The sequence below is a fragment of the Stigmatopora argus genome, chromosome 3, assembly GCF_051989625.1.
Source record: "Stigmatopora argus isolate UIUO_Sarg chromosome 3, RoL_Sarg_1.0, whole genome shotgun sequence".
Lineage (NCBI taxonomy): Eukaryota > Metazoa > Chordata > Actinopteri > Syngnathiformes > Syngnathidae > Stigmatopora > Stigmatopora argus.
Genome location: NC_135389.1, coordinates 21,414,366 through 21,426,782, shown reverse-complemented (window position 1 = coordinate 21,426,782; position 12,417 = coordinate 21,414,366). Strand labels below are relative to the sequence as shown.

Here is a 12,417-nt window from a genome sequence, read left to right as displayed (position 1 = left end):
AGCTTCCTAGTTCAAATGGATTGGGTGTCGAATCCTGACAGATAATCAGGAAAAATGCAAAAAAAAATGTAACATCCAATTGAAAGTATTCTCTGATTTTAGCACAAGCTTACCTCCACAGCATATAATGGCGGCCACGAAGAGCGCCAAATCGCTATCGTCCAGCTCCAAGGCGTTAAACTTAGCGGCAAACTGGAACTTGGGCTCCATCATGTCCCCAAAGGGGCGCCGGAGACTCTTGAGGAACTCGCGCGTGATGAACCCCGAGCCGTACGCCACCAGGAGGCCGTCCTTGTTCATGCACGAGGCCAGCATGGCGAAGAGTGCCTCGTAGACGCCGTACTTGAGCAGCGTCACCTGGTCGTTGAGGTCCAGGTTGGAGAAGCCGGGGACCGACTTGGCGAATTCCGTCAGTTCCGTCACCGTCTCCACTGAGGTTGACTGGCAACAGTGGAAGATGCGCACCTCCGCCTCGCGGTCCTTTAGGACCTCCCCCGAGCCGACCATCTTGGCTAATAGGGTCTTCTCGGCTAGCTGCAGCGTGTCTGTGTCGTGGATGACCAATGGCTGGCGGAAGAATCACATACGTTAGCTCTCAATCTAGACAAACTACAGTAATCCCTCGATTATTGCGACTTCACTTATCGCAAATTCACTACAGACGCTCCCCTACTTACGAACATTCGAGTTACGAACAACGGTACATACGAACATGTCTGCAAATGGCGTTTATGTCGAAAAATGTTTGTAAGTTCGATTTTGTATTGCGCGCCTTTTTCCGAGTAGTGCTTCTTTCCGCCACTAATACCGACGCCTGGCACTGTGAGAGCTCAGTACGACTCGTACGGTGTTTGTAAGGTTTTTTGGGGGGTTTGTAAGGGGAATCATAATCATTTATAAGGGCAGTTATCGGCAGAGGTTGACAGGTATCCATTCGTCCAAGCGTACGACTCGTACAGTGTTTGTAAGGTTTTTTGGCGGGTTGTAAGGGGAATCATAATCATTTATAAGGGCAGTTATCGGCAGAGGTTGACAGGTATGGATATCTAAAATGGTCCGGCCCACATGAAATCGAGTTGATGTTAATGCAACCCGCGAACCAACCCGAGTTTGACACCCTTGGATTATCATGACAATATTTACGCATGGAACATTAATCCTTTTTTAGACGTTAGCCTATAAATAACAAGCTTCTCGCGTAGTTGACTTTATTGGGTGGTCTGAGTTGGGTTCAATTTAGAGATCCCTGATTGCGTAGTTAACTTTATGGGGTGGTCTGACTTGGCTTCAATTTGGAGATGTCCAAGTTCATTTGGCATGGAAAAACCCAGACTCGCCACGCTTAAAGCAGTTCCCCGAGAGACCCAGTGGGGGAACGTTTGGAGGTTTGGGACATGTTTTGAAACAGCGCGTGGACGTAGATAAAAAAATAATGGCCTCCTCCTATTTACGGCTTCTTTGGCATCTCCTCGCATTTTGGTTGCTGCACATCATCTGTGTCGCAGAAGCTGCCAAAACATTGAGACACAAAGTCTGAGTGCAAAGTTGAAAATGTGCTAAGAAGCAGAGAAATCACTCCGTTGGGGACGGACGGAATCCATTCAAAGTGTTCAACGAGAAGTGGCGACCCGTGAGGAAACCCTTCACACGTTTGCTGAAACAAAAAAAAAAAAAATATTTTAATTAACTTACCGGCGTGCTGGTCTTCCCCGTGAGAATGGTCCGGGCCTTGGCCTTGTTCATGTTGAAGTTCTTGAGGTAAGCCTCGTAAATCTGTCGGGCCAGCGTCTTCTGGTCGGCCAGCTGGGGGTCCTCCACCTCGCGGTCCCCCGTTACCATCTCCGCCTTCAGCTTCAGCTTCTCCGACTGGGGCATTCGACCAAAACGAATGGCTGCGAGGACACACGCTCGCATGGTCAATCAAATTCTACGACTTGGCCTCAAGGACAAGAAAATAAAGACTAAAAAATTGCGCTAACGTAGAACGGGACGAGTGTCCATACATTTGTACGAATGGATCGTTATGACATAAAACCAATTAAAAGGTGAATTACAATGGATGTCAATAGGTGAATACTTCTACTTACTACAAGGAATGCCATCAAGGACATTTGAAAATCTTCAAAAGCCAACCAGAAAATGATCTTAAGGTGAATTAAATCCAACACTAGATCAAATGAAAGCAATCTTTGGTTGCATTTGCTTGCGCCGGACGCTCAATGGACAAATGTTGTTTTTATTCCTTCTGATGAAACACTCCGACAGTCTGATCACATTTGACTAATGGGATTGCAACTGAACTACACTTAACCTCTCTCTCTCTCACACACACACTGCAGCTGTTATAACGGATACTATGTCGGATTTGAGCGAATAAGTGGGCGAATGGTGATGCGGTTCACGTAAATGTACGGCTAACGGTCTGAAAATTGGATGGATCGTGTAAAAAATAAAACGAGTTGAAGTGCTACGGCGGGTGCCTGGGAAGTAGCCAAGTCTAATTAAATGGAGATGAAGTGAGAAATGCTAAGCGCTAAGTCAACGTCGGGGCATCAGTCTGATACTTCGAAAAGGACAAGTGTGCTTATTTATTAAATAAATGACCGTATCGGGGTCAGTTGCTTGCATCGTGACGTCACGGCGCCATTGCGTCATGACGTCACGGCGTCATTGCGTCATGACGTCATGACGTCACGCCGCCATGGCACGATGACGTCACAACAAAATGGTGCAGTGACGTCACGGCGCAACACGACGCAATGGCGCCGTGACGTCATGACACAATGGCGCCGTGACGTCATGACACAATGGCATCTTGACGTCACGATGCAAGCAACTGACCCCGATACGGTTATTTATTTCAAAATAGAGAAAAGATAAACAGCTAAAGCGCTAAACAAAATTTATTTTGACGTCTATGAATGCAATTCAAGGAATTAAAGTCATTTTTGGAGGTCGACCACTCCAGAAGGTTTGCCAGTTCTCTCCGTTTGCGGTTAAAGGCTCTGGTTATGCTAATATGCTATGCTAATACATCCACAAAGTCTTGGAAATGCCTTTGCGACACTTTCCAGACTGATAGATGTCATTTATTTTCATCTGGTTTGAATGTTTTTCACCCTTGGTAAGTACACCCTCCATTAGAAGCTGCATTTTAAATTTGTGAACACATAATAGTATAAATAGATTCATATTGTCGACCCAATTTAGCTCTTGTTTCCAATGCCAGTAAAAAAAAGGGTCCAAAATTAGCACAACTGTGGCCCCCGTCATCCATCACAAACCTCAAACGAGCTTGCCAAAGGATCCCATTGCACCTTCATCACCAAACCCTGAACACGTGCTCTTTGGTTACACTTCATGGCATAAAACAAGAATAAAAAATGACGCAAGGGTCCCGCAAAACTGCCCTATTGCTAGAAAGTAAATCCCCCACAAGTCCACATTCATACGCCCCCGATGACGTGGACTACGTGGACAAAGGGTGACCTTATTGAACACGCTGACCGCTGCCAGGCCGACCTCATTTTCTAAATGCGTCTCTAATCGGGAAGTTGACCTTGAGCACGGTTCGGCATGCCGTCGAAGCATGCCAGTGTGTTTGTGTGTACAGAGTAAACAGAAATATTTTAGGGTTAAGTAATTGCGCGGAAGAGCAAGACCACTTGCCAAGATTTCATTAAGCTTATGAAACACAACACATTAAACGTAACACAAAAGTCTACGTGACAGGAAAAGGGATTTTGGTGACGGAATACTACTTTTGCTAGCAGTGGCGTTACGGGATCTTTTCAAGTTGTTTACAAGACTCACCGTTGTGGGACATGCCCACGGACAGGCACTTCTGGAAGCGGCAGTATTGGCACTTGTTGCGGTTCTTCTTCTGGATCTTGCAGCGGCGTTCGCACTTGTCGTAATCTAGCTTGAGACGGATGGTCCGCCGAAAGAAACCCTACAAAGAAAGACTCAAATGAGTTCACTTTTTCTCAAGTGGGCGGTTTCAAAACACCATTTCTCAGGCACGCAGTCTAATAAAAAACAACACAAAACTGCATTGTATGGTCTCTCGAACTGAAATGAAGCTCCAAGACCACGTCAAAGTTTCCGAATTATACACAGGTATTGGAAAATGTGAAGATATCACGTTTTCATTAAGTGCAAATTGGCAGTTTGGCTTCCAAATTAAAACTCCAAGCCACTTTTATAATCCATGATGGGCTACATAAGGACAAAATATTTCGCTGTTTAGAGTCTTGGCTTGACAAATTCCAGACACTTTGTGAACTAACTAGAACTTCACTCCAGACAACTCCCGAAGAAATTCCCCCAACACGCACGTACACCCCGAGAGTGATCCTCCCGTGACATTACAACCAAATTTACAATGGCTATGACCACATCCCTTGACACACTAATAAAATAGCAATCTCCAAGGGAGCATATGACGAAATGAAGCTGCTTCCACTTGATTTGATCAAATACATACAAAATGCTGACAATGAATTATAAGAGAGAGTTAAGCCGTGTACAAACAAAAAATATATCTAAACCGGTGCTGCCTGCATAATCAGTCCCGACGCAGATTTTTGGACTATGATGGATATTGTACGTTAAAACCACGCCAACCATAATTATTGTAATCAATAAACCCGGGGTCGGTGCACCCATGTGGAGTTTGCATGTTCTCTCCGGGCCAGCGTGGGTTTTTTTCTGGGTACTCCGGTTTCCTCCCACATTCCAAAAACATGCATGCTAGGCTAAAAGGATGCTAAATTGCCCCTAGGTATGAGTGTTAGCTTTGGAGTCATGCGTTTGAATCTAGGTCAGTCCACCTATGTGGAGTTTGCGTCTTCTTCCTAGGCCTGCGTGGGTTTTCTCTGGGTACTCCGGTTTCCTTCCACATCCCCAAAACATGCATGCTAAGCTAATTGAGCTATAATTGGTTGTCCTTTGTCTCCTTGTGCCCTGTGATCGACTGTCCACCGATTCAGGGTGTCCCTCGCCTCTGGCCTAAAGTCAGCTGGGATAGGCTCCAGCACCCCCGCGACCCTAGTGAGGATAAAGCGGTTAATAGTGAATGAAGTGAACTGCAGGAACGTTCTACTATTCTTATTTGTGTGATAGGATCTTTAACATTGTAGTCGTGGGGTCATTGAACGCACCAGTACATGTGAGAACATGCAACCCAAGGAGAGAAATACCTGCTTGACTAAATGACATGGTGTTCATAGTGGTGGTTGTGTTCTCACCTTGCAGCCCTCGCAGGCGTGGACGCCGTAGTGGTAGCCCGAGGCGCGGTCGGCGCACACCCGACACTCCAAGCTGAGCGACGACGAGGACGACGAGGGGGAAGACGAGAAGTCTTCTTGGCTGGCCGCCAGGCCGTAAGCCACCGACGATGATGGGCTGGATGCCGGCGTTAGCGCGTCTGCCGAGAAAGTTCAGTGCTTCGTGTCATTACCCAAATCGAAAATCAATTTGTCAGTGACAAAATCTTTAAAATTGTTGATGACACAAACAAGAATATAATATGAAAAATAACAGCAATTTGTTGGTGTGGAGAATTTGACTCCTATGCTTAGCTTCTTCTGCTAGCTGGCGACTAGCTAGCTGCTATATTGTTACATTTGTGAATGAAAGCTGTGTATTATGCTTGTGTCATTAAGTGTATCATTACCCAAATCTAATATTCAATTGGACAGTGACAAAATCTTTAACATTGTTGATGACACAAACAAGAATATGAAAAATAACAACACTTTGTTGGTGTGGAGAATTCGACTCCTATGCTTAGCTTCTGCTAGCTAGCGACTGGCTAGCTGCAATATTGTTACATTTGTGAATTATAGCTGTGTATTATGCTTCGTGTCATTAAGTATTTAAATACCCAAATCTAAAATCAATTAGTCAGGGACAAAATCTTTAAAATTGTTGATGATATAAACAAGAATATAATATGAAAAATAACAGCACTTTGTTGGAATGGCTTATTTGACTCCTATGCTTAGCTTCTGCTAGCTGGCGACTAGCTAGCTGCTATATTGTTACATTTGTTAACTAAAGCCGTGTATTATGCTTCGTGTCATTACTCAAATCTAATATTCAATTGGTCAGTGACAAAATCTTTAAAATTCCTGATGACACAAACAAGAATAGAATATGAAAAATAACAGCATTTTGTTGGAGTGGAGAATCCGACTCCATGTTAGCTTCTGCTTCTAGCTGGCGACTAGCTAGCTGCTATATGGTTACATTTCTAATATAATTCTGTGTTTTATGCATTGTTTTTGGAGTTTACTTACAATAGTGGTTGATTTCATTTGCTAGTACAACACCCAAGTGGAGACGGGCCTTTTGTGCTCTTTTTTCATCAAAATCAAAGCAAGTGGACTCAACTGTTAGCTTCTCGCACTAAGCAAATGCTATCTAGCCAGCCATTGGCAAGCTGTTCCAGTGTTTAAAGTTCATCACTTGCCATTGGCTGCAGACAAAAAGGTTCATTTCCATTAATGTGGCACCACTTTCCTTGTTCTGTGTAGGAAACCGAACCAATTTGCATGACTTGAAGGACGCAAAAGAGCAGCCAAAAAAAAAAAGTAACCGCCTTTAACACATCTACCGTAATAGCGCTACCACCCGACGAATACTATCTTTTCCACGATGGAACGTGCCTGTCCACCTCCCCCACTACAAAAAGCAACTTCCTCCCTTGCTCACACACTCCATTGTCCTTCTGAAATTGCCTTCGTTTGTTGCATAATTTGGAAGACGCGTCCATTTTCCCAGCTGTCTACCTCATCCTCCATTCAGGAACAAACAGAAGCCCAGTAGATGTTTCCGGAGAGGTGGTTTGGGTTGGCTGAGGAATGTGGAGTGTGTGTTCGTGTGTGTGTGTGTGTATATGTGTGTGTTGTAGTGTGTGTTGTAGTGTGTGTGTGTGGTGATGTGGGGGAGTTCTCTTATTAAGTTGAAGAACAAGGGAGTGCATGGGGATGAAAGTGGAAAATCGTTGAAAAGGAAATGGATTAAAACATTGCAAATCAAACAATAACATACCTGTCAACCTCTGCCGATAACTGCCCTTATAAATGATTATGATTCCCCTTACAAACCCCCCAAAAACCTTACAAACACCGTACGACTCGTACGACTCGTACGGTGTTTGTAAGGTTTTTGGGGGGTTTGTAAGGGGAATCATAATCATTTATAAGGGCAGTTATCGGCAGAGGTTGACAGGTATTCAATAATAAGATGCTCGTCCCTTATTTGCTATTGCTCTATACACACATTTGGCCAATGGAGCCAATTAGGGACTACATCTTAAAAACAATCATATGATTATGTTGAGCTGCTGAGGAAACAAACACACACTCGACGGAGAAGCCTGATTAGCAAAAATACCCGGGTGGCAGGTGCTAAACTGCGTTTTCACCAACTGTGACAGCCTGCGGTCGTCAAAGTCATATTTGTAAAGCGATTTTTTTCATTTTTGGGAAAATATGCGCAACCACGAGCTCCTAGTTGAACTGAACATTACGACGAATGCGTAAAAGCTACGTTTTGTTTGGCTAAACTCATAAAATTCCTTTGTTCATTATCCGAGCCGTTTATCCTCACTGGGGTTGTGAGGGTGCTGGAGCCGAATCCCCGCCAACAATGGGCAGGAGGCTGGATATACAGTGAATTGGTTGCCAGCCAATCACAGGTCACGTGGAGACAAACAACCACATAGGTAGGGGATATTTAGTGTTCAATTAGCTTAGCATGAATGGTTTTGGGAGTTACTATGCTAGGAAAAGCGAGAAAAATCTACATTTCTCTGGGTACTCGGTTTTCCTAGCATAGTGACTCCCCAAAACTTACATGCTACCAACAACCACATAACTAGGGACCATTTAGGGCGTTCAATTAGCTTAGCATGTATGTTTTGGGGAGTTTCTATGCTAGGAAAAGCGGGTACCCAGACAAAACTCTATACAGGAAGCCTGGAAGCCATTGGGGATCAAACCTTTGGATGTCCTAACCCTTTCACCAGCGTAAAGTATAGCATTTAAAAAAGAAAAACCTTTGAAATGACGTTGGCAGAGAATTGTATCGACAGTGAATTGAGCTAAATGCAAGCTAAAAGCAGATGAAAAGGTATTTTATCTTTGCTAATCTTGCATGAATAACTCTCGTAACTGGCTCCACGTCAAGCCAAATCTCCAAGATAGCGTTGGCGAGTGGACAGATTGCGATGGTTTCTGTTTTGCGGCATTTCAAAAATGTGGCTCACCAAAGACGGCGGAGCCTTCCGAGCAATTGCTGGACGATTGGTACTCGGGGGCGTCGTAGGAACCGAGAACACCGCCGTCGATGGACTGCGAGATGTCGTGGAGCTCCTCCATGCCGCCGATGAAGACGTCATCGGCGCACAGCGGGCTGCCCAACAACGAGTCCTCCAAGGGCGAGGGCGGGTGGTAGTGACTTTCGATGTCGACCATGGCGAGACGGGGAGTGGGACGAAAGGGCGGCGTACTCACTCCTCAGACTGGAAATTGGGGAAAAACAATGGGCCATTAGCAGATTTTACTTTTAACACGGATGCACATGTTAGGATTTTCAACGTTTAACATCTGTATATGGCTACCAATGTTACCTCAAATTTATTATACGTTTTGGTCACACTGAGGACCAGTGTGAGCAACATCATAATTGCTCGTTATGGGAACACACCCGTATCAGACCTGCCATAAGCAGGTGCATGTTTACTATCCATAAATGATCGAGTCATAATTAAGTTTCACCATGATAATGGACAATTAGCTATCTGCTAACCTAAAAAAAACACAGGCATGATGCGTAACTAACGCATCCAATCGTTGTCGTTAACGTTTACCCGTGCAGTGGAAGGAAACACGCGTGACGTGAACCGGGTCATATCATTGGCTGGACACTGTTGGGCAAAATTTTAAGTATGGTAATTACCATTTGTTGTCGTTTGACAGGCTGCCAGTCTCCGAGTTGCACAGAAAAAAATGTAATGATTATTTATTTTTTTACAATTATTTTGTGCGATGCATATGGTTGCTATACATGGAGAACACAAGAGTACAGTCTTCCCTCGATTATCGCAACATCACTTATTGCGAATTCACTTCTTAGCGATTTTTTTCTATTATTAATGTTTTTTTTTTAAGTTCATAAAAATGTGAAAATTCACGCTGAAACTCATAAGCGGACGCCACTCTTGCTACTAGGACTCAGCACGGAAAAAATAAAAAGTTATAAGGTTGACCCTACTTTGCGATTTTTCAATTATCGCGGCCATGTCTGGTCTACATTAACCGCAATATTCGAGGGATTACTGTAGTGCGCAATTGCATATTTTTGACTGACATTTCCCACATTTGGCAACGGCCTTAAGAGTTTTACAGTCTGCATGAGGTCACCGTTAACCCTTACAATGCCAATGACGATGATAGAACTCCAAATGTTTCTCTTTTCCTCTTTAGGCTGCCAATCGAAACGAGTTTGTCACGCGTAGACGTCCAATCCATTTGAATCAGGAGGCCCGACTTAAAAACCAACCAACGAACGTTACCCTCCCGGTTGCGACCAATCAGACGTCTTTCGCAGCTAAGGGGTTAAAAGTGAAGTTTGGCGGGAGGAATGTAGGTCACTGGGCCGGCTGCGAGAGGGGGGAACCGGGTCTACGGGCTGGACCGACCGACAGCCAGCCGTCCGCCTCCTATTCAAAACTTCAGACCTCCGCATGTATAAACTAGGTCAATCTCCAGTAAGCCCCTTTCATCAGGCCCGCTTTAAGTCCATCAAAGACCTGACAAAAAAAGGGGGGGAGGGGGCGTCGGAGCTATGCAAAGGTGCAGACCAAGAGGTCTGGTAGCAGCTGCCGCTCGGTGCGAACGCGCAACGCTCGCTTGAGCTTGACCTCGACTTGCCTGCCCGTGCTGCCAGAGAAAGGCACGTGATTGGTGAAAGTGCTTGGACGCTCAGAATTCCATACCTGTCAACCTCTGCCGATAATTGCCCTTATAAATGATTATGATTCCCCTTACAAACCCCCAAAAAACCTTACAAACACCGTACGACTCGTACGAGTCGTACGGTGTTTGTAAGGTTTTTTGGGGGGTTGTAAGGGGAATCATAATCATTTATAAGGGCAGTTATCGGCAGAGGTTGACAGGTATGCAATTTTATGACGGAAACGCGTGGAATTCCATTGACCAATTATTATTTAATTACATTGCTGATCAAGGAGAATGAGGTTGTACAGTAATCCCTCGAATATCGCGGCTTCAACTATCGCGGGTTAACTACATTGCAGATTTTTTTCTGGGGGAATTTATTATTATTATTATTATTTTTTTACACCACATGTGTCAAAGTGGCGGCCCGGGGGCCAAATCTGGCCCGCCCGCCGCATCATTTTGTGTGGCCCGGGAAAGTAAATCATGAGTGCCGACTTTCTGTTTTAGGATCAAATTAAAAGGAGTATAGATGAATATTACATTTCCAGATTTTCCCCCTTTTAAATCAATCATTGTCATTTTTTAATCATTTTTTTCTGTTTTTAGTTCAAAAATCATTTAGTAACATCTAAAAAAATATATTAAAAAAGCTAAAATAAACATTGTTTTAGATCTATAAAAAAACTGCATATTCAGGGTTTTTAATCCATTTATATAAAAAAATCTAAATATTATATCTAAAATGGTCCGGCCCACATGAAATCAAGTTGACGTTAACGCGGCCCGCGAACCAACCCGAGTCTGACACCCTTGGCGTACACAATTTGAAATGATCAAAAAATGTATAAAATACAGGAAATGCGAATGAAAATGGCTTAAAAATGTCTCGCTATCTACCTCCTCCGAAAACGAGTCCTTCCCGCCCGTGTACCGTATTTTCCGTCTAAGTACGTACCTTTTCCTTCTCTGAATCCTTTCCCTTCTAATCATGACGGCCACATATCAACCCCAATTTCTTTCCCCATGTGGAGAAAAGATGAAGAAAGGCATCTGGCGAACAAGAATGAACGCTTCTTAGCACGTAGAGACGGACAACAACGCGGCTCGCCGTAATGTGGCTTGTCAAGTGTTATGTCAACAGACACCCAGTGCAAACATGTTCTATTTCGATAACATACATACTTTTCTCAGCGTATTACCTCACCGGCACGGCAACCAATCGCCTGACCTGATCTCTGTGCCATCAAATATTAGTTTTGAATCGTAATAGCCGCTAAAAAAGATGTACAAAATGTTACTTAAAAGTGCCTTGCCCAATGAGAATGGAACCCGAAACCTCTGGGTTAGCAAACGTCGATCTACCGCTAAGCCGTGCCAGGCTAAAGTTTAGTTAGCCCCGTTTCTAAAAAGAAATGACATACATTATATTAGAAAAATAAGTAAATATATTAGCAAGTACCTTAAAATGAACCCGTTTGGTTGCGATGAATGGCAGCATACACGAATTCCGCAAGGTTTGGTCAATTTTCTATTTATCGGGTTGCCCCAAAATAACAGCCGAAACATTTTGGCACAACATTAAAGAAGTCTTTATCAATGCTTTGGAGAAACAAAACTTATTACTATGGCAACACTAAGCCTTTGTGCTAACAGGACCCAAATGAACACATATGTTCACAACCATTTTTTTTGTACGTAACTGCAAACTGGTTGAGTTTTTGCACGGCAACATGCTCGTAACATAACAAACTAATATAAATGAACTTGGATTACGATGCAGACACACTCAAAAATAAGTTGAATCTAACCTTACACACAACTTAATTCTCATTTTCTTTCAAATTTTGATACCTTTCTTGACTCTATTGGCCCCGCCTCCACCCTGACTTTCAGATGCAACCTATCGAGGGTTGTTTGCTTTTGTCTTCCCTTCAAAATATTCCCAAAATGATGCACACAAATGTCCTCAAAATAAGATAACGCACAACCACTTGCCAACGAGTAGTAGTAGTATACTCCTCTCGTATTAGCGATCAAGCGCTGCCATTCGCACTGACTAACGGGAAAAAAAAACACTGAAAAAAATGCAACGCTCCGCCCAGTGCGACGGAAAAAGACAGCGGCCATGATGTTCTTATGAGCAGCCTCTCTCGTATATCAAAATGTGTCCCTTATCTCAAGATAAATATTGGCTCAAAATTTCACTCGTATCTCAAATTGCTCGTATGTCAAGGTACCACTGTACTCGGTATCGCCATTGCAACAACCAAGATTTCCTTTCTTTGTAAAAAGCATGTTTGTGACGTTAAGGCGCGCAATTTTGCACCTTTGTACGCAATTGTGGCAATTGTAAAATCAACGAGTTCCTACGAGAGATGACTTTCGACCAATCTGGATGACGAAAAGACCAATCGTTCGCAGTTCTTGAAGCCGAGGGGGCACCAGC

The 12,417-nt window shown here is 43.8% G+C and overlaps 1 protein-coding gene across 4 annotated transcripts in view; it reads right to left on the bottom strand.

Annotated features, from left to right (window-relative positions):
* pparab (peroxisome proliferator-activated receptor alpha b) overlaps positions 1–12,417 on the bottom strand; it is a 31,186-nt gene that overhangs the window by 4,409 nt on the left and 14,360 nt on the right. For all 4 annotated transcript variants that reach the window (XM_077597234.1, XM_077597236.1, XM_077597238.1 and 1 more), the window contains 5 exons: positions 8,276–8,530; positions 5,250–5,428; positions 3,814–3,952; positions 1,693–1,892; positions 114–567 (listed from right to left, as the gene is read on the bottom strand). In XM_077597234.1, coding sequence (XP_077453360.1) covers positions 114–567; positions 1,693–1,892; positions 3,814–3,952; positions 5,250–5,428; positions 8,276–8,483 — 1,180 coding nt within the window. In that variant the 5' untranslated portion in view covers positions 8,484–8,530. The remainder of the gene's footprint in view (positions 1–113; positions 568–1,692; positions 1,893–3,813; positions 3,953–5,249; positions 5,429–8,275; positions 8,531–12,417) is intronic.